The following is a 25815-nucleotide window of genomic DNA, read 5'->3' on the forward strand; positions in this document are numbered from 1 at the left end:
ATGACTCCTTTCTTTTTCTACACTGCTAGATAGAAATTATCAAACTTGGGAGGTAAGTTGCACAAATGGTAACTAGCTTTAAGAGGTATTTAACTTTTTGATACCTCTTCTGGGGGTTCCTGGGAGGAAATCAAAGGTCAAATAAACGTAAATATTATGTGTCATGATTCTTAATGATTTGTGGAGGTGAGAGAGAAGACAAAATGTAGTCTAAACTCATCCCTGCCTGCTAGCTATTATAATCAGTGTATGAATGTATGTATCCATATAATCATGAAAGTGACTAGATACAAATAAAAATCAATAAGTTCAGGTTTGGAAAATGTGATTACACTAGGACTGCACCAACATCAACCAGTAGGCCCCTAAAAAAGTGTATTCATTTTATTTGTTGTTAGTTTTAATGGCACTTTAATCATTTTACAGAATATAATATATGAAGGCAATGGGAGCAAAGCCTAGTCAAGGTTTCGGATTTGCAGCACAATTAACATGATATCATACAATGTGTCAATCACTTATATTTCAATACAGATCTCGCAATCTCATGCTCTACATGAATAAATGAAATGTAAAAACTGAACTATATTATTTCAATTGTACAATTAGTAAAAGTACTGTGGTATACTAAGTTTCTAAAGGACTGGTGTTCTATCAACTTCCATGGTATATAAAGTTTCTGAAAATCATATCTAACATCCCTGGCTATCAAGTGTTCAAGCAACTATAGTATATGAAGTTTCTTAAGGCCTGGCATTCTACCAACTTTACAGTATATCAAGTTTCTGAAGAGATGTGTTCTAACAGCTATGGTATATGAAGTTTCTGAAGGGTTTGTGTTTAATAACTTCTGTGGTATATCAAGTTTTCTGATGGGCTCTTGTTAATACTAGGATGTGCAGGAGCTGAAGGAAACAGAAAACCTGAAGAAAAAAACAACTCTGGATAAGCATCAGGTAAACTTTCTTGTGCTGATATTGTAACTGAATGCAGACCGATGAGGTACAAATCAAGTGTGTTATAACAATAAGCTGACAAAGGCTCAGCTCACCAAACCTCATCTGTTGTTAATAATGGTTAGACAATGCCTAGTTATCATACTGGACTATCACAATGTCTGTACAGAAGTATTTTAAACGGATCCTGAAATGTACCCACAAAAAGGAAACTACAGAGCAGGGATTCAAAATATGTTCTCCTGTCATAAAACACACCTTGCAAGGATGAACAAACGCTCTACTTTGTACAGAACTCTGGTCAAAATGTTTCAATCACAAAGGGTTTTATTTTCAACTTAACTCATCAAGTTTATTAGCTAGCTGTAAACTTGCTTCTGAGACTTACCTGTTCCAATATTCCATTCAAAAGTGAAACTTGTCTGGTACAACTTAACCAAAAGCCTGCTGTAAGATAAAATTTAAAAGTGTAAGTGCATTCATATGCTGTAGCAATATCAAACACACATGGCTCCTTAAAGAGTAATCTCTAAAAATCACAACTGATAATTTATCTGGTGTTAAAGTGCACTAAAACATGCCTGACATGTCAAATCTCTACAACATAAAGTTGGTGGGTGGTGTGGTAAAACTAATTTTAATAATGTAATAATTAACAGTCTCTACTGTCTTGCTTGCCTTTTCTAGGACAGAATAACCACTGACCTCATTAGAACATTCCATCCTCCCTTTCTGTTCTAAACTTTCTACAATGTTCTATCTATGGGAAGACAGCTTTTAGTAATGTGGATGACAGTAATTATGTCCTAGAAAAGGCAAGCAAGGAAATAGTGACTGGTAACGTATTACTGCTATTAAAACAAATCTTTGTTATGCTGAGAAGTTTAATTTTTCCATTGTGAACATTCCTTATGTTGTTTAAGGGCGCTCTCCACATATATACAGGTCATTTAAAGGATTTACACTCATGATCTGAATATTTGCCAAGCTAGTCATAATTTAGGTGTAATGGAATTGAGTTTAAAGGAATGCGCTTGAAACAAAATAGTTGCAGGTTGGTGTACATGCAATATTTCTGTACTTTTCCTCCCCATATACATTTTACTCACACAACCTGGGGGCCCCGAGTGGCCAAGTGGTCCAAAGCGCTCTCCGTTACCGATCACTGCCATCTCACCTCTGTCTGCGTGGTTTCGAGTCTCGGATTCAGCCAATGTGGGTATGTGAGAAAGCTTGCCAGTAACTTCTCGTGGGTCAGTGGTTCTTTCCAGGGTTTTCCCAGGTTCTTCCTCCACCATTAATACTGGCTGCCATGTATAGCCTATCGTGTGCTGAAAAATGGCATTAAACCCTACAACAACAACAACTACTCACACAACTTCAGACCATCTAGTCCTAAACTGCTATAAGCTATGGTAAACATGTGCACATGCCAAATCTAAATAAACATACTTTAACCACAGATGTTCCTCATTTTCACTGAAAATCAGTAATCATGTCCAGCTTATCAATCACTGTGGTGAAACAGTGTAATAGGTGATATGAGACAAGTCTTCTGGACCCAACTTATCAATCACTGTAGTGAAACAATGTAACAGGTGATACGAGACAACTCTTCTGGCCCCAACTTATCAATCACTGTGGTGAAACAGTGTAACAGGTGATATGAGACAACTCTTCTGGCCCCAAATTATCAATCACTGTGGTGAAACAGTGTAACAGGTGATATGAGACAACTCTTCTGGCCCCAACTTATCAGTCACTGTGGTGAAACAGTGTAACAGATGGTCTCACCAAAGGCAGTAACTGATGTATGTACAGAAAGTAACTTCCAGCTGGGAATTTCTCAGGAATTTCTGGTGTGTGCTATTGTTTGTTGCACCACTGACACAGAAATGTTACAATTTCAGTCAAAGTCATAACTTGCTGATTGAGTCAACCAGAAAAAAGGGTGTGACTGGGCCAGCAGGGCCACCTAAAAAGGGTGTGACTGGGCCAGCAAGGCCACCTGAAAAGGGTGTGACTGGGCCAGCAGGACCACCTGAAAAGGGTGTGACTGGGCCAGCAGGGCCACCTGAAAAGGGTGTGACTGGGCCAGCAGGGCCACCTGAAAAGGGTGCATGTAAAGGCAGCCAAGAAAAATAAAATCCACCGATGACATGATATACTTGAAGAGAGTGATGAAAGTAGAGGATGATCTTTGTGAATGTCCATGATCTGAAGTTGAGAATGAATAGGAGTGCAAGAAATCAGTATATTGTTCCTTGGAAGCCAAATTGAAGAAACCTGCATGAAGCTGGGAAGATACAGACATAAAAATATGTGTCAGTTAGATCTAAACTGATTGCAAATTAATCCACCTTAATTACAGGAAGCATGACTGCCCATGCAGTTTTCACTCTGAACTTTGATGAATGTCCTCGTTCATCTGGCAGTGTTCTATGACGAGCCTGAGTTTTCAGTTAACTTTTTGGCTAAATGAGAAAATGCCTGGAGAAAAAACCAATGAGCTCAGCTTGTTATCTCTCTTCACTGCCCTCTATTGAGTAATGACAATATCTCTCAACACTGCCCAGTTACTGAGTAATGACAATATATCTCTATACCGCCCATCTACTGAGTAATAACAATATCTCTCAACACTGCCCATCTATTGAGTAATGACAATATATCTCTACACTGCCCATCTACTGAGTAATGACAATATCTCTCAACACTGCCCATCTACTGAGTAATAACAGTATATCTCTACACTGCCCATCTACTGAGTAATGACAATATATCTCAACACTGCCCATCTACTGAGTAATGACAATATATCTCTACACCACCCATCTACTGAGTAATGACAATATCTCTCAACACTGCCCGTCTACTGAGTAATGACAATATATCTCTACACTGCCCATCTACTGAGTAATGACAATATCTCTCGACATTGCCCATCTACTGAGTAATGACAATATATCTCTACACTGCCCATCTACTGAGTAATGACAATATCTCTCAACACTGCCCATCTACTGAGTACTGACAATATCCCTCTACACTGCCCATCTACTGAGTAATGACAATATCTCTCAACACTGCCCATCTACTGAGTACTGACAATATCCCTCTACACTGCCCATCTATTGAGTAATGACAATATCTCTCTACACTATCTATCTGCTGAGAAATGACAATATATCTCTACACTATCTATCTGCTTAGAAATGACAATATATCTCTACACTATCTATCTGCTTAGAAATGACAATATATCTCTACACTATCTATCTGCTTAGAAATGACAATACCTCCTGCAAAATTTCTGTCTGCTCCAGATCTAATGGCATGTCCATATTGGAAAAGGAAGATGAAGAGGAGGGGGATGCATGAACAAAATTTGAAGCCCATCCGAAATAAGTTGGATTGCAAATGAATTTTTTGGAAACTGGTCATTTGAAGACTTCTACAAATGAAGAAGTCTGGTGCCAATTAGGTGGGCTGCCTGTACATAGTCAGAGTGGCAAGCCAGCAAAGATCATTGGTAGGGGATCAAATCAAGCAATATCAGACCTGCCAACCCTGATGAGTCCATCTCAGTAAGGCAGTTGATTTTTTTCTCTGTAAGACTGACCAGTTTTCAGTAAGATATAACAATATAACAATAAATGCTACTTTAAAGCTGGAAAACATAATTAAAAGTTTGATGCATCAACTGTAAACATTTTGTTCAACTGAAAAGTTTGTAAAGTATGCATAGACTTTATTTACAACTAGTACAGTTGTACAAACTTTATTCTAAACCCTATGCAGCTCAGTGGCTTGTTGCTATCTCTCAACTTGACATGATTCTTGGAGGATTCATGGTACTAATTCAGTTCCCATAGTAAACCTATGCAAACACCATGATATTAAAAATTCAATAACTTAAAATTTCTGAGTGCTCATGATCAAACCGACATTTATCAGTATAGATGAGATCTGGATGTCTGGATGTCAGCTTCTATGTAGAGGAAAGGACATGAGTGACAGCATTTTCTGGACCTGCATGTGTTTGAAACATGTGCTTTTAATTCTGCACCAATGAGTCAGGTGCTAATTTTAGTAATGAGTGTTCCGAACTCAAGAATGTTAAAGGACTGAAATTCCATCAATAAAATATTGTCTCTATTTTCACTTATAACTAGGATAAGCTCTCAAAAGGTTCTTTAACCTAAAACATAATGTACATTATTAAACAATCCTGGCCAGCTAAAGCCATATATACTCTATTTTATGTTCACCCATTTCCAGGCTGGTTCCCATTTTCCCACACAATTAGTACCATGTGTCCTGGAAATTATTTTCCATTTCACATAATGTCAGCAATCATATCTCCCATCATGAGACATACTCAAGTTGGTACGTGATGTCCAATAAATGTAATTGTGTCTTTTCCAGCTTTTATTCGCAAGAATCTGAATACTCCTTTTTATTCTTCTGTGTTGATTATTAACACTTTTCTAGAAGCTTATTTTCCCTTCGTCTTAAACATGCATCGCTTTCTGGATGCCACTATTAAAAATTCTATCATCAACAGTTTGATGATGCAGATGCTTTGCATGAACAAATAGGTGCAGTTTAAAGTATCTGGGGTGCTGCTGTCAAGTTAGTCTGGTTCCCTGACTAATTTCATTAATTCTAAGATGAAACACGGATCCAAAAAAAACATGAAAGAATTTTCTTATTTTCTGGCAATGATCATTTTTCTGTAGTTTTTGCTTACATGCCTGAAGTCCATAATTTAAGGGTAATTTTTGTAAAACTTATGACAGAATCCTAAGAGCTGGCAGGTCTGCAATATTGCATCATATATCCATAATTGAATTGTATCCCATACCCTTTATTAAACTGCCTATGGAAATGAGGGGCCTGTTGCTACCTGAAAGTTGACTGAGGTCAAACTGTTGCTCCTCTCTACTGGCCAATGATAGTCTCTCTGTTGCAACTGGTCTGATTTGATTTCAAAAACCAGTCGGGGCATCAGGGCAAGGTCAAGTGGCAGTTTTTGTAACTCTTGCTTCTGTACCTTTTTTATTCTGCCACTGAAAGTATTGGCATAACCATGGAATAACATGGCCTCAGAGAAGATGAGCAGACACAGGTGTCTCATCTCACCAGATCCAAATTTGCTTAGTCATGGTGTCTGCCGCTGAATGGTGACTGGCCCTGTTCATGACCTTGGCAATATGGGTCCAAGTGAAGCACCATATTTTGCATAGTTTGTTGGTAGCATGGAAACTTTCCAATTCACCTAATGAAACACTGGGATTGTAATGTTAACTGCCACAATTGTTATATACAAGGTCAGTAGCTCAATACTATATACAAGGTCAGTAGCTCAATACTATATACAAGGTCAGTAGCTCAATACTATATACCAGGTCAGTAGCTCAATACTATATACCAGGTCAGTAGCTCAATACTATATACCAGGTCAGTAGCTCAATACTATATACCAGATCAGTAGCTCAATACTATATACAAGGACAGTAGCTCAATACTATATACAAGGACAGTAGCTCAACACTATATACAAGGTCAGTAGCTCAATACTATATACAAGGACAGTAGCTCAATACTATATACAAGGACAGTAGCTCAATACTATATACAAGGACAGTAGCTCAATACTATATACAAGGACAGTAGCTCAATACTATATACAAGGACAGTAGCTCAATACTATATACAAGGTCAGTAGCTCAATACTATATACAAGGTCAGTAGCTCAATACTATATACCAGATCAGTAGCTCAATACTATATACCAGGTCAGTAGCTCAATACTATATACAAGGTCAGTAGCTCAATACTATATACCAGGTCAGTAGCTCAATACTATATACCAGATCAGTAGCTCAATACTATATACAAGGACAGTAGCTCAATACTATATACAAGGTCAGTAGCTCAATACTATATACAAGGACAGTAGCTCAATACTATATACAAGGACAGTAGCTCAATACTATATACAAGGTCAGTAGCTCAATACTATATACAAGGACAGTAGCTCAATACTATATACAAGGACAGTAGCTCAATACTATATACAAGGACAGTAGCTCAATACTATATACAAGGTCAGTAGCTCAATACTATATACAAGGACAGTAGCTCAATACTATATACAAGGACAGTAGCTCAATACTACATACAAAGACAGTAGCTCAATACTATATACAAGGTCAGTAGCTCAATACTATATACAAGGTCAGCAGCTCAATACTATATACAAGGTCAGTAGCTCAATACTATATACAAGGACAGTAGCTCAATACTATATACAAGGACAGTAGCTCAATACTATATACAAGGACAGTAGCTCAATACTATATACAAGGACAGTAGCTCAATACTATATACAAGGACAGTAGATCAATACTATATACAAGGACAGTAGCTCAATACTATGTACACGAACAGTAGCTCAATTCTATAGGTCTCCGAGTGCATGCATTACTAGTGTGTCAAGAACAATACTGTAAACTAGCTTCTGGAAAAGAAACCATTTTGCTTACTCAGATCCCTGATCTTATCAGACAGATGATCAGATTTCTTTATCTTTGTTGACTGCAGCAGAAGATGGAAAGACAGGTGTTCACCTTTATCTTTCGAGCTGACAGAAGTCTTCACCTTACAGGCTTGGCTCATAGTGGCAGAGGGTGCTAAAAAATTAGCAAATCACAGTAAATTTCCTCAGAAGCCACTTGAAAGCAGAATTCCATTAATAACTGACTTACCTGTTGAATAAGCAGCCAGGAAAGTTTCACGGCTTGTCCGTCTAGTATGGACAGCTGATGAAAATGCTGGAAGAGCAAGTGGATGGTCAACTCGGTGCTCACCTAATGGTCAGTATGCAACTTGCTAAACAGTTGGCTTCGGAACTGCCTGGATGGAATGTACAGCAAAATGGACAGATGTACTAAACAAATCTCTTCATGCCTCCATATACCATAGAATGGCACAGCTGGTATGCACCACAGCTTGCCATATATATGAATCCAGCTGGAATGCACCATAGCTTGCCATACTTATGAAACCAGCTGGTATGCACCACAGCTTGCCATACTTATGAATCCAGCTGGTATGCACCACAGCTTGCCATACTTATGAATCCAGCTGGTATGCAGCACAACTTGCCTTATTTATGAATCCAGCTGGTATGCAGCACAGCTTGCATACTTATGAATCCAGCTGGTATGCAGTACAGCTTGCCTTACTTATGAATCCAGCTGGTATGCAGCACAGCTTGCCATACTTATGAATCCAGGTGGTATGCAGCACAGCTTGCCATACTTATGAATCTAGCTGGTATGCAGCACAGCTTGCCATACTTATGAATCCAGCTGGTATGCAGCACAGCTTGCCATACTTATGAATCTAGCTGGTATGCAGCACAGCTTGCCATACTTATGAATCCAGCTGGTATGCAGCACAGCTTGTCATACTTATGAATCCAGCTGGTATGCAACACAGCTTGCCTTACTTATGAATCCAGCTGGTATGCACCACAGCTTGTCATACTTATGATTCCAGCTGGTATGCAGCACAGACTGCCATACTTATGAATCTCTGACAACTAGTCAAAACATTGGCAACTAGTGTGGTGGCATGTAGATTGGTGCCTACAGCATGAAATGATGGCAGTAATAACTATCTGAAAAATACCCCATCTACCTGGACTTATAGGCCTGAAGGCAATGCTCAGACATGTTGGAAGGGGTGAGTGCATAGGTGACTTGGACTGCTGAGAAAAGCAGGCTCACCCGTCAACTACAAGCCATTATTGGAGACTTGCATGGGTTGTCAGGACAAAAATTTGCCCCAAGGTCAGCAAGTGTGTCATTGCTTCTAGCACCAGTCAATACATCTGCAATTCCTGAAGCATCTGGGAAGGATGTGGGGACGGCACCTCAGCAATCCTTTGTTTACTCCAGTTGACCAAATGTAATAGTCACTGTAGGCATAATATAAATCGGGGGTGGGTTGGAGACATGATTATGTCTTATGCTACATTGACAAATCATGGTGTCATCTGGTGAAGGCTCTTTATGTGTTTCTACAAAACTGTGGTTCAAATAAAGCTCATCCATGTTATCAATGGCCTTAAACTTCTTGCCTTGGGATATTTCATTGCCATTTTACAACTGAAATGATAATAATGACAAAGATTCCTGGACATGTTTACATACAACAGCAGGAGTGATCTGGATTAGGTTTGTGGTATTAGCCTCAACACCCATCCACTGCTAAAACAACATTTGGATAGGAAATTTCAAATTGTTAAGGCTGATCTTGGCAACAAACTCAAAACAGCATGACAACCTGGTTTTGGGTTGCAGCCCATAGGTTAAGAACTACTGACACACAACACTTACAAAGACATGTTACATAAACAAGTGAAAAAGCAGTGTGTACAAATAAACAACCAACAATGAGCACCAACAATGGCATGTTGAAGCACAAGGTCAGAATAGTGACATCAACAAATGTGAAATGATTCACCAAAATTATTTATCAACAATTTAAAATATCACTGTAACATGTAATAACATGTACCTTTATATTTTAATTCAGATGTAATTACCATGCAGTGCAGGAAAGACATCTGGGGGGCTATTTTTAGTACATTACTTTGCTGTTTAAGAATATAACTAGAAATGGAATGGGGTGGAGGAGGGAAGAGGGAGGACTTAAAAGATTCCTTGATTACAATATGCAAGTGAGCTATTCTTTTTAAAGTAACTGAATAGTCTAATAAGGTCAAACTTCTTAAACATTTGCACAGTTTGTCAGTGTCTCTAGACATCTCTATTACAAGCATTACATTCAGGGCCCCTGGTGGCCGAGTGGTCTAAAACGCTTTCCTTTACCAATCACTGCCATTTCACCACATGGATTCGAGTCTCAAGCTCAGTCATTGTGAGCAAGTATGAAAGCTGCCAGTAGCTTTCCATGGTGTGGTTGTTCTTGCCAGGTTCATCCTCCACAATCTATACTGCCTGCAATATAAAGTCTATCTTGCACTGAGAAAGGGCATTAGACTCCAAAAAAACAACAAAAACAAAACAGTACATTCTTACCTTCTCCTAGCTTTTTTAATCTGGCTGATATCTTCTCGGGCATGGACCAGAGTATAGACTTGCCCTAACACAAATCCTCTGTCAGAACACACCTGCACAGTATTTAAACAGAGAAAACTGAATGTACACAAATGAAATAAATCCACTGGACCAAAAGTTTACTTCCTTATCTAACATAAATGAGACAGTCTAAAAATAACAACTGCCGTCTTAGGACCAAAGTAGATTACATTATTAATTCTGCCAGACTTAATCTGACAAAACGGTCACAAAACTTACAAGGCCTGGGCCTGAATGTTGGGCCCACAATTGAAATGTTGCTGTAAAATGAATAGCCTTCACCCCAAAGTCAAAAGGTTAGGCAACCATGGTGCAAACTGAAATGTCTAAGCTTTATAATAACTCAGCAGTAGTATTAATGAAACCCATCAAAGGTTTAAGGAATATAAACAAATAAATAATAATCTTAAACTAAAACAGTTCACATATTGCATACGTACTTACTTAAAAGTCAATGTTAGTTACTGTGAATTATAGTCATGCTTAGTAGGGACTGTCTTATAAGTGTGATAAACAGAACCTTTTATAAATCTAGGGGTAATGTTGGAAGCACTGGATGTTTGCAAAAATACTGTAAATTCAAATATTTTATATTGTCATGACTCCATTCCTGTTCAGAAACACATATATGGTGTGCACTGTGTTTATCAGATTAGAACAGAGTTATGCAACTTTCTGTAAATGTTTGACCTTAATCCCTCAGCTTGTAAAGGCAGCACCCTCTTTATTTTCCCCTCATGACAACCCTTTGATTGAGCCATGAGACTGATACTAACTCAGTGAGAAGAAAGCGTAGTTATTCTAACTCCCTGTGATCTTGCTGCACAACTGACAGGCTTTGAGTTGCATCCTTTAATAGATTTCACAATGATGTAAGGTTTCAAAATATTATAAGACAATGAGGATAGATTCTTGGACTTTGTACCAGATGACATTGTATAATGATATTTACAGGATACTGTGAGTCACAAAAACATGGACTTAGCTTTCATGGTTTATTTTTAAGAACATATTAAGAAATATTGTGAATCAGATCATTCTTAACTAATATTATGCATGTGACCTAAAAATGAATTCATGTATTATTTTATAAATGGATTAAAATTGTCAACCATTATGGATTTTAATGGATTTCATTATACTAGGATAGTTAAAATTCAAAGTTGTCGCTTTATTTCAAACATGTTCCACTCAAAAATATAACTGCATTTTTCATCCATCCATTCAGTTTGGCTTGTTTAATTTTCCAAAATTCAACTCTTACTCAATGATAACAAGTCAAAACTTCAGAGGGACCTAAGATGCAAATTACACACCAAATTATAGAAGGGTCAAGAAATTGGCTTTTTATAGCCCTAAAAAGAGGGCGAGTCAACTTACAGTCAAGTGGACTTATAATCGAGTATATATGGTATATATGACTGTGACCGTGACCCCAAGGTAAAAGAGGCAAGTGAGCATGTCGCAAAATAAACTTTATTAGCTTCAGGGTAATTTATTCCATGAATGAACAAAGGTCATCGAAGGGAGTATGAAAAATGGGTGAAAGAAAATACTTAACCTAAATCTTAATGCAAAATTTCTCTGACTGCAATCTTGGCCCCAAGGAAAAAGAAATCAAATGTTTTAGTAAAATATGTTTCTCTTATCATGCATATTTAATTTGTATTATTTGTTGGCTTTTCTTAATGATTATATTGCATTCTGACAAGGACATTTTGGACTATATTATTGTGATATATAAAAAGACTTAAGACATCAACACATTCCAGGCCATTGGTACATTAGCATGTAAGAGACTACAGGCACATCAACACATTCAACAGCAGAATTTATTTGGAATATCACTCAAATTCAATTGGAACTTTACACATTTCACATTTCGACTTGTGACAGAACTTCTAGGACTACTTGGGATTTAATTCACAATACTTTAAATTTTCACTTTGTATTCATGGGAAATAAATTATTTAAGTTTACAAAACTTGTTGGTTTTCACTCCTTTCTGTTATTTAGTTTAAGACCATAGAGTCATAACACTCTGATAATACTTACCTAATCACATTACATTAGGATAACTTTATGTTACCTCCTATTCCAGCCCTCCCAGAAACACTAAAAACATCTAACACACACACACACACACACACACACACACACACACACACACACACAGGGAAACAACTTTTACAGGTTAACTCCCCTTTCTACCTGCTAGGTGGCTACTGTTCTACACGGTTTAAACCAATTTTTACAAAAGTGAAACCTTAAAGGATGCTTTCATTGTCAGGAAGGGTGGGAGGGATTATTTGTAATGTGAAAAGGTAAGTATTATATGAGAAATATAATTTACTAAAGAATTTGCTTTCTATATCAAATACATTACCTGGTTACATTACATTAGAATAGAGGTTCCCAAACCACAGCCCGCGGGCAACTTGTGGCCTGTCAGCTCTCAGAAAGTGGCCCGTGAGGCCTCTATATTTACTATAATGTATTTAATAATTTCAAAAATTTATTATGTTCAAATAAATAAATAATAACTAGACGAAAGTTGCAATAATGTGCGATCAACAGTATTCTAGAGTCTAGAATGTTATTTCTAACTCTAAGAAGTCTGTCATTTTGGTCGAGCACTCGGAGCTCCATCGACGTTCGATAAGTCACTCTGCAAGTGGTTGCTGTGCTCGGATATAATTATCGAATGCACCCGTTGAGTTAGCGAATGAAACGCTTGGAAATTCCCTTTTCCCAGCCTTGTTGACCAATCAGAGTGCGCAAGACGCCATGATCTCACCTGTTACAACTGCTTAGTAGTCTGCAGTTTGGTGTTGAAATTAGATTTTTCAAATAAAAATTTACCATTAAAGCCGATAAGCATGAATGTGGCTAACGTAGAATCAAACAATGCTAATAAGCGAAAATGTGAGGACACTGCTTGTTGTGAATTCAATGCAGATTGGACGGATATATTTATGTTTGTGCCTAGTCGTAGTGGTAAACCGGTTTGCTTAATCTGCAGATTTTGTGTTTCTGTTACCAAAAAATACAATCTGGAACGACACTACACGACCACACATTCAGACATAAATGCTCAATATCTGGTTGGTTCGGAGTTAAGAAAAGATTTCATAGCTAAGAAAGAAGGTTCTCTGACCAGTCAACTGTCATTTTTCACCAAGGCTAAAGAACAGAGCAAGAGTGCTGTTGTTGCGTCGAATGAAGTCGCTCTTCTGTTGGCTTGCAAAAAGAAGCTGTTCACCAATGCGGAAGAAATAATAAAGCCTTCGCTTAAAATTGCTGCTAGAATGCTTGGCAATTAAAAGTGTGAGACAAAATTTGATCAGATTCCTTTGTCTAATAATACTATGGCTAGGCGAGTTGAAGAGTTAGCCAGCGATGTTCATTGTCAAGTAGCAACACATGTCAAAAATTGTAAAAAAATTTCATTGGCAATGGACGAATCCACAGACATTTCTGACACAGCTCAGGTCACAGTTTTTGTTTGAGCAATAAACGATAATTTTGAAGTCACTGAAGAACTTCTAGGACTTGAATTGATGCATGCGCCTACCAAAGGAATTGATCTGTTTGAAACTCTGAAGTTGTGTGTAGAGAAAAACAACACAGAATGGACAAAACTGGATAGTGTATGTACCAACGGTGCTCCGGCTTTGATGGGTAAAAAATCTGGATGTCTGGCATTGTTGAAACAGTTTCTTGACCACACTATATTAAAATATCATTGTATCATTCACCAGGAAGCACAGTGTGGAAAGACTTTAAATCTGAAACATATCATGGATGTTGTTCTGAGATGTGTAAACAAAATTTGAAGCAAGGCACTGAACAGGCGTGAGTTCAGACAGTTTCTATCAGACCTGAACAAGGAATACGGTGAGCTACTGATACACTGTGAAGTCAGATGGCTGTCTAAAGGGAAAGTACTATCACGTTTCTGGGCACTGAAAAATAGTGTCTATCTGTTTTTGTCTGAAATAGATGAATTCCCTACAGAACGGGAATGTCTGCAGAATGATGACTGGCTTAATGACCTGGCATTTTTGGTGGACATCACGTCTCATTTAAACTCTTTAAATGCGAGGCTTCAGGGAAAAGACAAACTGTTCACAAATTTGTGCGATGCATTTAAAATGAAACTGCACCTGTTTATCAGACTGCTGACAGAAGGGACTTTTGAGGCATTTCCAACTATGAAGACACTTGTGGTGGAAAAGAAATGTAACCTGTTACAGTACAAGGTTAAAGTGGAAAGTCTTCTGGATATCTTTCAGTCGAGATTTCAAGAGTTCACAACAGAGGAGGATAATGTTGCCCTCTTCATAAATCTGTTCGTATTTCCAGATGCCAAGATCTGCCAATTACAGCAAAACATTCAGCAGGAAGTAATTGATTTGAAATGCAATTCTGCACTGAGATGCAAACTCCTGGAGCTGCCTGCTTCACCCTCAGCTGATCATATGATCTCATTCTGGCGACTATTGCCTGTCGAACAATTTGAACACTTATGTTCATTCGCAGAGAAATATATTTGTCATTTTGGTTCGACTTATAGATGTGAGCAGTCATTTTCCGCAATGAAAATTATAAAAAACAAGCAACGTTCCAGACTCACTGACAGTAACCTAGCTACGCTTATGACTTTGGGCACGACAGCTTTGTGCCCAGACATTGATAAACGGGCATCTGAACTTCAGTAACTGGTTGTGAAGAACAGTTATAATTGTAAATTAATTATATTAATATCGGTTTTCAAAACTGATTTAAAATTGTTAAATGAACATTTGATTTAAAACCGAAAATGACTGTAGTGTAGGACTGACACTGACTGCTTTTAAAGTTTTAGAATTTGGTTGCTGAAAGTTAATAAATTTAAAAATGATATTACACGACTTTTATAATTTTATAACGTTTTGGCCCGCTTAATTACCAAATATAGTAGATATGGCCCTCTACTTGAAAAGCTTGGGAACCACTGCATTAGAAGAATAGGTAAAAGAGGGATTAAATGTTGAGCATCCTACCTCTACCTGTGTCACTGAATAGAAGCAGAAGTGCTCTCGTAAATGGATGAAGTTCTCATATTGTCAGTTTAGCACAAAAAGAGACAATTTGCTTATACGTGTGTGTGGGAGATCCTTGTGGGATTCCACACTTGACAATTGTCTTGCCATCAAAAGTTTTCCACGTGAATCCAGCAAATGTGGAAATTTCATATCTGGGTCTAAGGCTGTACTTTCATCAATGGGGAGTGGTCACTGTTGGTACAGCTATCATTAACCCAATGTGATTCAGGTCTCTCCTTAGTGCAGCCGTGTCCTGTGTATGGAAGCTAGAGAAGGCAGACTGGGCATGCCAGCCAGATGACTCCACTATGTCCCAAAATGAGACATTACCATCAAGGCCAGGCTGATGTAAGTCACTCATATTTCATGAGCTGAAGTCTTCGTAAGTGAACCTGACACTATGAGAGTTCAAAATACACTGATTAAGTAAATCCTTTTATCCAAGTGGCCAGCACTTGTGTGGTGATATTTTGCATTCCTGCCTTTAGCAGTAAGATTAGTCCTTTTATCCAAGTGGCCAGCACTTGTGTGGTGATGTTTTGCATTCCTGCCTTTAGCAGTAAGATTAGTCCTTTACAGTTGATGCAGATACTGTTTGTGCATCTCAGGTGACATCTGACAGTATGTACAGGGTCTTCAGTTTTGCTTCTCTCAGCACACTGATCATGGAGATGGTTGACTAGCAACATGAACCCTTCCTCTGGAAGGAACCAGGTTATGTCATTAGAATAAATGAACCATCAGAACAGAATAGAACTGCATGTAGTTCAGATTTATGGATACTGTATGTAGCTCATTCACTCTGCATGCTGAAATATGTATCATCATAAACTGAAAGCCTCATGTACGATAGTTATTTCAGTTTGTTGAGCCAGATGGTGGTTTAAACTTTGGCCATGTCAAAACCCAGAAGAGATTCCTTTTTGGAATAAAGCAAGTGAGCTTGATAAGGATGTCACAATTGGACCATATGTCAGAAATTACGGCCAAAATCATCTCTTCCATTAAGTGTGAATGTGTCTGAGATCACAGAACTGTATCCCTTGATTGTGAAAGTGACTAACTTCTTGTCTTCAGTGAGAAAAATTAAGATATTTGCCAATAGGGGAATGGGTGCTGAGTGGTGTGACTTCACTGATTGACACCAGTCATGGACAAAACACGATTTCCTCTTGTATGTCCGCAGAGTGGAGGCTACTCAGCCATCCTCTCCACAAATGAAGCTCCAAACTCCTTTTCAATCAGGACATCCCTGAAAGAAGCCAGGTGTGAATTTTTTTTATTAGTGGCAATCTCAACGGCTTGAACGGAGTGGAGGTCACTATGATCTGTTTGGGTGCATCGGTCACAAAATCGAGCAGATTGTTGATCCAGAGTGTTTAATCTTAGGAGGGCACTCAGAGCTACTGCAGTCCATGCCCCTCATTTCTTAACTGTTTTCATGATCAAAGATGATGAAGGGAAGGTGTATGACGCATTACCTCCCAGCTGATTAAAAAAGCATCAAAAGTTGATTCTTCTAGGGATGGAAAAATGAAAAAGAAATGTCAAGCATTGGGTGGCCCAAAAGGGCACAGACCTTATAGAAGGTTATTGGAGGGACAACCAAAGCTGCCAATTTTCCAAAATAAGAACTCAAGAGATCTCCCACTTTCAAACATAAAAAGTCAGGAGATTTTTCTCTCTTGACCTTAGGCTTTAAATGCATCTTTACAATGATAACTGCAGTTATTGTTCAAGATCAGCCATACTTCATTGCTCTTTCCTTATCAGGAAATATTTTTCAGAATAATGCACCAGCATGATTGGCACAGCTCAATTGCAAATTGTGTTCAATAAAGAATGACACGAACAAGCATTCCACTTTAATAATGCTGTTTCTGTTGTTACATTTACGCTCTTACAAAATTTAACAAGAGTGAAGACAACAAGCTTTGTAAAATTTAACAAATAATTTATTACCCTAGAAAAACAAGGAAAAAAGGAGAGAAAAAAACTTACAGTTCTATAAATCAGAACCAAAAATAATCCAAGAATTAAAAAAATATAAATCCTAGCAATAAAAAGTCCTAATATAACAGTTGGAATCCCAATATGTGTTTGCCAATGAGCAATTGTACACATAAAGAAATCTTATGTCTCACATCCATGAACCTGAATCATTTACAGTTCCTGTGCAAGGTTGTCATCTCTGTATTGAAAAGGAATAAACCAAAGCATACAACAAATATATACTGAAATAATGTAAACAATTATTATCAATAATGTAAACAAAATTATCAAAACAAATTAGAAGTGTAACAGTTGATAGCTACAGTGCTTCAAAATTTCTCGATGAAATTGAATTACACTGATCGAAAGCACATGTGATAATAATAAATGGGATGATATTGCAAAAAATGAATAAATACACTGGAATTAAAAAAATGTTTGTACCATGTAAAACAACATTTTGACTTACAATACCACTGAAAATAAAAGGATGATTTGAAATTTAAGCACAAGATTAAATCATAAATGGATTCTATGGCATACATCCTTATAGCGTGACCAGCAAAAATAAAAACTGGTTTACACTGAGTAGAATGGTAGACTCCTAGTGGGTAGAAAGGGTAGTCAACATGCAAGAATTGCTTCCCTTTGTCTAGATAATATATAGACAGATGAATTAATTTGGGTATGAGCTTTGTGATTCACTTTGAATATTTTGAATATGAGCTTTATAATGATTCACTCTATGAGCTTTGTAATGATTCACTTTGAATATGAGCTTTATAATGATTCAGTCTATGAGCTTTGTAATGATTCACTTTGAATATGAGCTTATAATGATTCACTTTGAATATGAGCTTATAATGATTCACTCTATGAACTTTGTAATCATTCACTTTGAATATGAGCTTTATAATGATTCACTTTATGAGCTTTATAATGATTCACTCTGAGCTTTGTAATTATTCACTTTTAATATAAGCTTTATAATGATTTGCTTTAAAAACGAGCTTTATAATGATTCACTCTGAGTATGAGCTTTGTAATGATTCACTTTGAGTATGAGCTTTGTAATGATTCACTTTGAGTATGAACTTTGAAATGATTCATTCTGGGTATGAGCATTATAACAATTCACTCTGAGCATGCACATCATGATTCACTTTGAGTATGAGCTTTATGATGATTCACTTTGAGCATAAGCTTTGCAATTCACTCTGAATGAGCTTTATGATTCATGCTGAGTATAACTTTATAATTCACTCTGAGTATGAGCTTTATGATTCCCTTTAAGTACAAACTTTATGATTTTCACTTTGAGTACAAGTTTTATAATCAGGGATCGTCCTGGGCTTCGCCAATGTCACAAATTGCAATTTTTTTTCCTTATTGGCGACAAAAATATCCCATCTGGCGATTTTTTTGGCGACATACTTTTTGGTTATTTAATTTGTACATACAATCATGGATTTGGACTGAATAAATTTTTTAAAGCCAGAACGAAAGGAAGCCATAAACTTGACTAAGCAATGCATTGGAATCAATCTGTTACACAAACGATCCTTTGTTCTTATTGACAACCCTATCTTTACAGTGCATTGTTACATCATAATCTGCTTATGCTGACATCTGGGCTGAGTACTGTATGCTGCGATACAGTCAATCATGCTACCGCACTATACCTACAACTGACCGACTTCTGAAGACGCGAATAGAACAGATACAATTAATTGTATGGCTAATCCTTCTGTTTTGTTTTTTTATACATATACCAATACAATAGTTTTGCTGAACCTTCATAGAAAACTGATAACCTTTGAAGTACCAACTACTGTGTATAAATACAAAGCAAATGGAAAAAATCTCAATCACAATTACATCTGTCGCCAGTGCAGAATTTTACTCATTGATCTTTTCCTTTTGCCATCAGTCCCGTGTTACGGCTGCAGAGACTTAAACTCCGCAACAAGAAATAGCAAAAAAAAAAAAAACAGTTTTGCATAATTAATAATAATTATTTATTTCTCAAAATACAGGAGTGAAAGAATCCCTAAATTGGGTGTGAATTTACGCTTATATATACGGTCCAATATTGCCAGGTGTTGACTCGTGTAAGTTTCATTCATGGGAATGGAGATCCTATTTTTCTTGTCGAGAAAATTTATACAGCATTCAGTGACCATTCTTGGGAGTTAGGAAGCAATTCGCTACAAGCTTTGTGAAGCTAGCCATAAAAGGGGGGGGGGCTGCTGAGAGACTACTGGTGTCACCTGTCAGCACTGAGGACTGTGAACGTGGATTCAGTAAGATGAACCTCATAAAAACTGACATCAGAAATAAGCTCTGCATCTCATCTCTCGAGAATTTAATGAGAATCAGCATGTACAGATGTGAAAAATTAGACTTTGAAACTGCATTCAACAAGTGGGCAGCCCTGAAATCGCGACGGATCTTCATGTAACACTTTGTAACATTTTGTTAATGCTTGTTGTAATTAAAGTATTAACTAATCCATCTTTTGTAATTTTCATTGCCTGTTACATTAATAGACTAAATTAACACTTGGAAAAATGTACACTACTTTTTTTGGCGACACTTTTTGAAAATTGGCGACAAAATATTGAGGTTGGCGATTATTTTGGCGACAGCTTTTTAAAAGCCAGGACCATCCCTGATAATGATTTGCTTCGAGTGAACTTTATAATTATTCACTTTATAATGATTCACTCTAAGTATGAGCTGCATGATTCACTTTGAGTTCGAGCTTTAGGGTCATTCACTTGAAGTATGAGCTTTGTGATTCTCTTTGAACAAGCTTCATGATTCACTCTGAGTATGAGCTTTATAATTCACTTTGAGTATCAGTTTTATAATGATTCACTTTGATTATTAGCTTTATGATTCACTTTGAGAATGAGATTTATAATGATTCACTTTGAGTGTGAGCTTTATAATGATTTGCTCTGAGTAAGCTTTATAATGATTCACTTTGAGTGTGAGCTTTATAAGGATTCACTTTAAGTATGAGCTTTATAATGATTCACTTTGAGTATGAGTGTTGATTCATTTTGAGTATGAGCTTTATAATGATTCACTTTTGAGTATGAGCTTTATAATGATTCACTCTGAGTATGAGCTTTATAATGATTTACTTTGGGTATGAGCTTTGATTCACTTTGAGTATGAACTTTATCATTAACTTTTAGTATGAACTTTGTGATTCATTCTGAATATGAACTTTGTGATTGAGTATGAGCTTCATAATGATTCACTCTGAGTATGAGCTTTATGATTCACTTTGAGTATGAGCTTTATAATGATTCATTTTGAGTACGAGCTTTACGATTCACTTTGAGTATGAGCTTTATAATGATTCACTTTGAGTATAAGCTTAATGATTCACTTTGAGTATAAGCTTAATGATTCACTTTGAGTTTGAGCTTTATGATTCATTTTGAGTATTTGAGTTTTATAATGATTCACTTTTAGTATGTGCTTCATAATAGTTCATACCAAAATGATCAAAATCTCTCATAGGCTTAATGAAATATATAAAAATGAAAAGCTTTAACCAAAACCATAAACTGGCGATGACAATGATCCTGGCACTGAAAAACTGAATGCTATGTGATCATGTCTCACTTCCCACTAATGTGGGCTCAAGAAAATTACTTAATTTTAAAAATTGAGTTATATCCTTTGTACTTACATCTAATACTTGAAGATCGTAATTTATAAAGTCAACATAACGGTGGCCCCATTCAGCAGTTTTCTTGATTGCGTTCTCCATGTAAATCTCCACATCAAACGTCCATTGTTTTATGTTTATCTTATCCTGCAATAAAATAATAATTAATATACCAACACTGCATAATGTCGTCAATATAGTTTCATACTTGTTCAATAAAAATTCAAAACAAGTTTCTTGATTATGCACATAAAATGCAAGCTAAAATCTTGGGTAGACACCTATGTATTTGGATTATTGAAAATTTGAATAAGCAATTTGTTAACTTATAAATTTGTAAATAAACTGTAATTAATTTTGTACTACAGTATATGAATCTCAAATTATGAAGTCCTTAAAACTGGAAATAGCTATTCACTAGTTTTATGCATCTTTTTGATGGACAGTAAGTTACTGAATTTTTGTCTGGGTTAAAAGAATCGGTAGGATAGTAAGTTATTCAATGTTTGTCTCAGTTAATGGAATTGGAAGGATAGTAAGTTATTCAATTTTTGTCTCGGTTAATGGAATCGGTAGGATAGTAAGTTATTCAATTTTTGTCTGGGTTAATGGAATCGGTAGGTTAGTAAGTTATTCAATGTTTGTCTTGGTTAATGGAATTGGTAGGATAGTAAGTTATTCAATTTTTGTCTGGGTTAATGGAATCGTAGGATCATCCATATTCAATGTTTTTATGGCAGCTTTTGTGCATATTCCTTCCAGTACCAAGAAAAAATAGGCAAAGAAGACATCCAAAGGTATTTCTGTTTGCTTTACAAATACACAATGAAAAAAGCAAAATGTAACAGTGCTCAATGAGAAAAAAAGGCTTCTTATTAAAAAAAATTTTATTTTCGATGAGAAAATAGAGGTGTACTTGGATATTAAAGCAGGGCAGTTTCCCCTCTAAAAATAGATCATATCCCTGAAAATAATATTCATGTTTAATTATGATTCAACATTTATATATAAATTCTTGTTGACCTGTTTTTTGAAACATTTTCAAAGAAGCATAATTTACAAATTCACTAACCTGCCCTACACGGTATGACATTAATAATGTTGGGAAAGAAGAAATGATTGTTGTGACGCATAAGGATGACAGAATATTACATGAATCATGCAAAATTTCACTTAGTCGTGGCAGCATCTCTGAGGAGTACCAATATAACTGTCATGATGGCCACTGTATTGGCCATTACAGACATCCCAGTGGCACCATTTTTGCTCAGGACCAACTAGGCATCCCAAGAAGTCTTCTTTTGAAATCCCATGTCAATATCACCTTCCACAAAGGAGGAATAGTGATAACAAGATTTTCAGTTGGATGCCATGATGGCCATGCTGGATATCACATCAGGACCATTGTCATTTGGGACCAATTAAACATCATAAGAAGTCTTCTTTTGAAACCTCATGTCAATATCACCTTCCACAAGATTTTCAGATGGATGCCATGATGGCCATGCTGGATATCAGGTCAGGACCATTGTCATTTGGGACCAATTAGACATCATAAGAAGTCTTTCGGTGAACCCCATGTTGATATGACCATCAATTCAGGAGGAGTAGTGATAACAAGATTTTCAAGATGGCCACTGTGGTGGCCATATCGGATGTCTCAGCAGTACCATTTACATTAAGGACCAACTAGATCATGGGCTGAATGTGTGTAAAGTTTAAAGGCAATCATCCAAGTAGTTTAGGATTGATAGTGATAGCAAACTTCTGTTATAGGATGGATGGACTATGGACAACAGAAAATGGACAACAAACCATAAGTTCTTCTGGTATAGGAACAGCAGAGCTTAACACCCATGCTGATATCTTTTATGTATATTTAGTCTGTGTTGTCTGTTGGCTTTTCCTAATGATTACTGTACATGTTATTTATATCTGTATTTTGTACCTGACATTGTCCAAAATCAAGTTAATAGTGTACTCAGCCAGTGACATTGATTTTATAAACATAATACATAGCTAATACTTCTCTTTGACAATAGATTAAATATTCAGATCATTATTAATAGTAAACATGTTTACTTTGAGTTAAAGATACAGTTATGATTCTGACCTAAGAAAACTTCAGAATGAAATTTCCTATTTAGCTGCTAGAGTATGCACAAAAATGGCAATTGTTACCTAGGTCAAATAAAGGGGTAAATAATCTTGTTTACATTTGAATTATTCATTCTTGCCATAACATGTAAAGTAGAATCAGTCTTATTGTTATGTTCAGTTTTTAATTTGGTTGAATTTATATAATCAAATTATTATTCACTGAAATTACAAAGTGTCCAATAACATTCTTGGACTAAAACATTTATTTGGAATTATAATGAATTCTGATAAGGAGATTTTGGATTATATTATTGTAATACATCAAAAGACTTAACACATCTTCACACTCCTGGCCAATGGCACATTAGCATGTTAAAGACTAAAGGCACACCAACACATTCAATAATGGAATTTATATGGAAACCATTAGGATTCAGTTTGAACTCTATACATTTGTGATAGAACTTTTAGGACTATTGGGATTTCACAATAATGTAAGCTCTTTTTAAATTTTCACTTTGTATTCTAGGGAAAAAATTATAAGTTGAATTTTACAAAACTTGATGTTCTTTTTTGTTACATAGTTTAAGACCATAGAATCATAACAATATGACAATCCATTCAGGAGTATCGAAACAAGATTTATAAGATGGCTGTTGCACTGACTATAATGGATGTGAAAGCAGCATTCTTTTCATATAGGGCCATCAAGATATCATATGAAGTCTTTTGGTGAAAATCAAATGGTAATATCACATTTTGTTCATGATGATAACAGATAACAAGATTTCGAAGATGCAAATATGCTGTCCATATTGGACATTATATTAGCACCATTTTCATGAGGAACAACTAGACATCATAAGAAGTTTTAGTGAACACCTCAGGTTGATATGACCATCCATTCAAGAGAAGTAGCAACAATATTTTAAAGAAGGCAGCTGTGGCAACCATACTGGGACCAACTAAACTTCATAAGAAGTCTTCTGGTAAAAACTCCATTTCAATATGACTTTCCATTCTGAAGGAACAGCAATAAGATGATTTTCAAGATGGCTGCCATGGTGGCCATATTGGACATTACATAGGCACCATTGTCATTTAGGACAGACTAAATAACGTAAACAGTAATATCTTCCCTGGACTACTTAACTAAACTTGGGCTGGCAGGATCTTTTTCTAGTAGCCCTGTCAGAAATCTGTTGGACTCTTGTGTCTAGATCTTACTGATTCTTCTGTGTTTTCATCTTGCAGCATCAAGTTTGAGTATTAAGTGTGGCTAATGAATGATTATCAACTAGTCATATTATTACTTATTTTATACAGAGAAAGACCAAACACACATGCAAGCATCATAATTCCACCAAGGCATAAGTACGAATATGATCTGGCTCCTGTATTCTCAAAACTCATCATACATTTTATCACTCTTAAATTCCAATTCACTGATGTTCCAAAACTTTGAAAAGAAGGTTCGATTTGGGAAACATTCAAAATCTTCTTAACTTTGGTTTCTCTACTAGCATGCACTTTACTTGGATATATCAAAAGTAGATCTGACATCAGGGTTTTCAATTAAAGAAGCACTCAAAAGAGTTTTTAGAATTCAGTGCCTGGAATGTCATGCATTTTAGTTGCCATAAATACTATGTACCTGTTGTGCAATTTGCAAAAATAGGTATAAACATGATTCTTTTCTCCAAAGTGTCCCCTTCTGTACCAAAAAGCTGGTGTTAAAATCGTAGAATTTATATTATTTGGTGTCGGGCAAGGTGGCCTCTTACTAGGATGTAGTCTCTCTCAAGAACAGGCTATGATTACTGGTTGGTTTATCTTAAAGGGGCCTCTGATAGGGGAACCACTATATTACATTTGGACAAATACACTACCTGCTTTGGGTCATCATCATTATTGTCAGTTGAACCTGTCTGTAGAGATAAGAGTCTTTCATGTGGTCCTCTTGCCTCCATAGGTAGCACACCACCATATGCCAAGTCATCTGAAAGCAAATTTAAATAAACTTTGTCTAATTTACACTGATTGTATGTGCTTAAATGAAACTCATCTATTTTACACTGAGTGTACAAGTTCAAGCAGCTTATGCAACAAGCTCAGACACTGACATAGACTGGTCTCAAAAGAAACCAAAGCAAGACTCAAACCTTGAATGGTGTCCACTGATATTTGCATGTGCTCGAACTAGGAATCAAACCTGAAACTGCACAGGTACAAAAGCAAGAGCATTCATGCTGGATATATAAGCCTGTTTGAAAAGTTACCTAATTCATTGAGTGTATCAATAATTACATATCTCTATGGCATGAACCAACTATGTATAACATGATGTCCTGACCAAAGTGGTGCAATGCAACTAAAATTAAAATTTCATTTAATTTACAAAGGCATAGTTCCAAGTCAAACAGGGGCAGGGCTATAAATTGGTCAAAAATTCTTTTTAAAAAAAGTAATACAAGTCAATCAATGAAGTCCTTCTAAAATTAATGAGCACAAACAAAGCTTGCGATGGATGTGACAGAATAGACAAACACAGGTAATATTATGTGCCCATCCACAGAATATGGTAGGTACATATCACAGAAAATTCCAGTACAGGTAACAAAAAATTGTTACAAAAATTATAATAATACCTCCAAGGTTTAACATACAATTGTAGCAAAACTTATAATAATCCTTTATATATGACCTAATGAGTAGGCAGACATAAGATTTGCAATGTTTAGCTCCTACCCATTCAATTTAAAATAAGTTGGAAATTCCACAAATGAAACTATTCATCCATATAGAAAGATAATGGT

At 36.4% G+C, this 25815-nt stretch overlaps 1 protein-coding gene across 1 annotated transcript in view; it reads right to left on the reverse strand.

The window, feature by feature from the left end:
* LOC149808299 (DDB1- and CUL4-associated factor 15-like) overlaps positions 1–25815 on the reverse strand; it is an 84508-nt gene that overhangs the window by 15751 nt on the left and 42942 nt on the right. Inside the window, exons 7-10 of the mRNA XM_089975761.1 lie at positions 24889–24998; positions 20921–21046; positions 10073–10164; positions 1345–1403 (exon numbers count right to left, since the gene is read on the reverse strand). Coding sequence (XP_089831887.1) covers positions 1345–1403; positions 10073–10164; positions 20921–21046; positions 24889–24998 — 387 coding nt within the window. The remainder of the gene's footprint in view (positions 1–1344; positions 1404–10072; positions 10165–20920; positions 21047–24888; positions 24999–25815) is intronic.

This window comes from Sinohyriopsis cumingii, chromosome 1 (assembly GCF_028554795.1).
Source record: "Sinohyriopsis cumingii isolate HCF-2022 chromosome 1, ASM2855479v2, whole genome shotgun sequence".
Classification (NCBI taxonomy): domain Eukaryota; kingdom Metazoa; phylum Mollusca; class Bivalvia; order Unionida; family Unionidae; genus Sinohyriopsis; species Sinohyriopsis cumingii.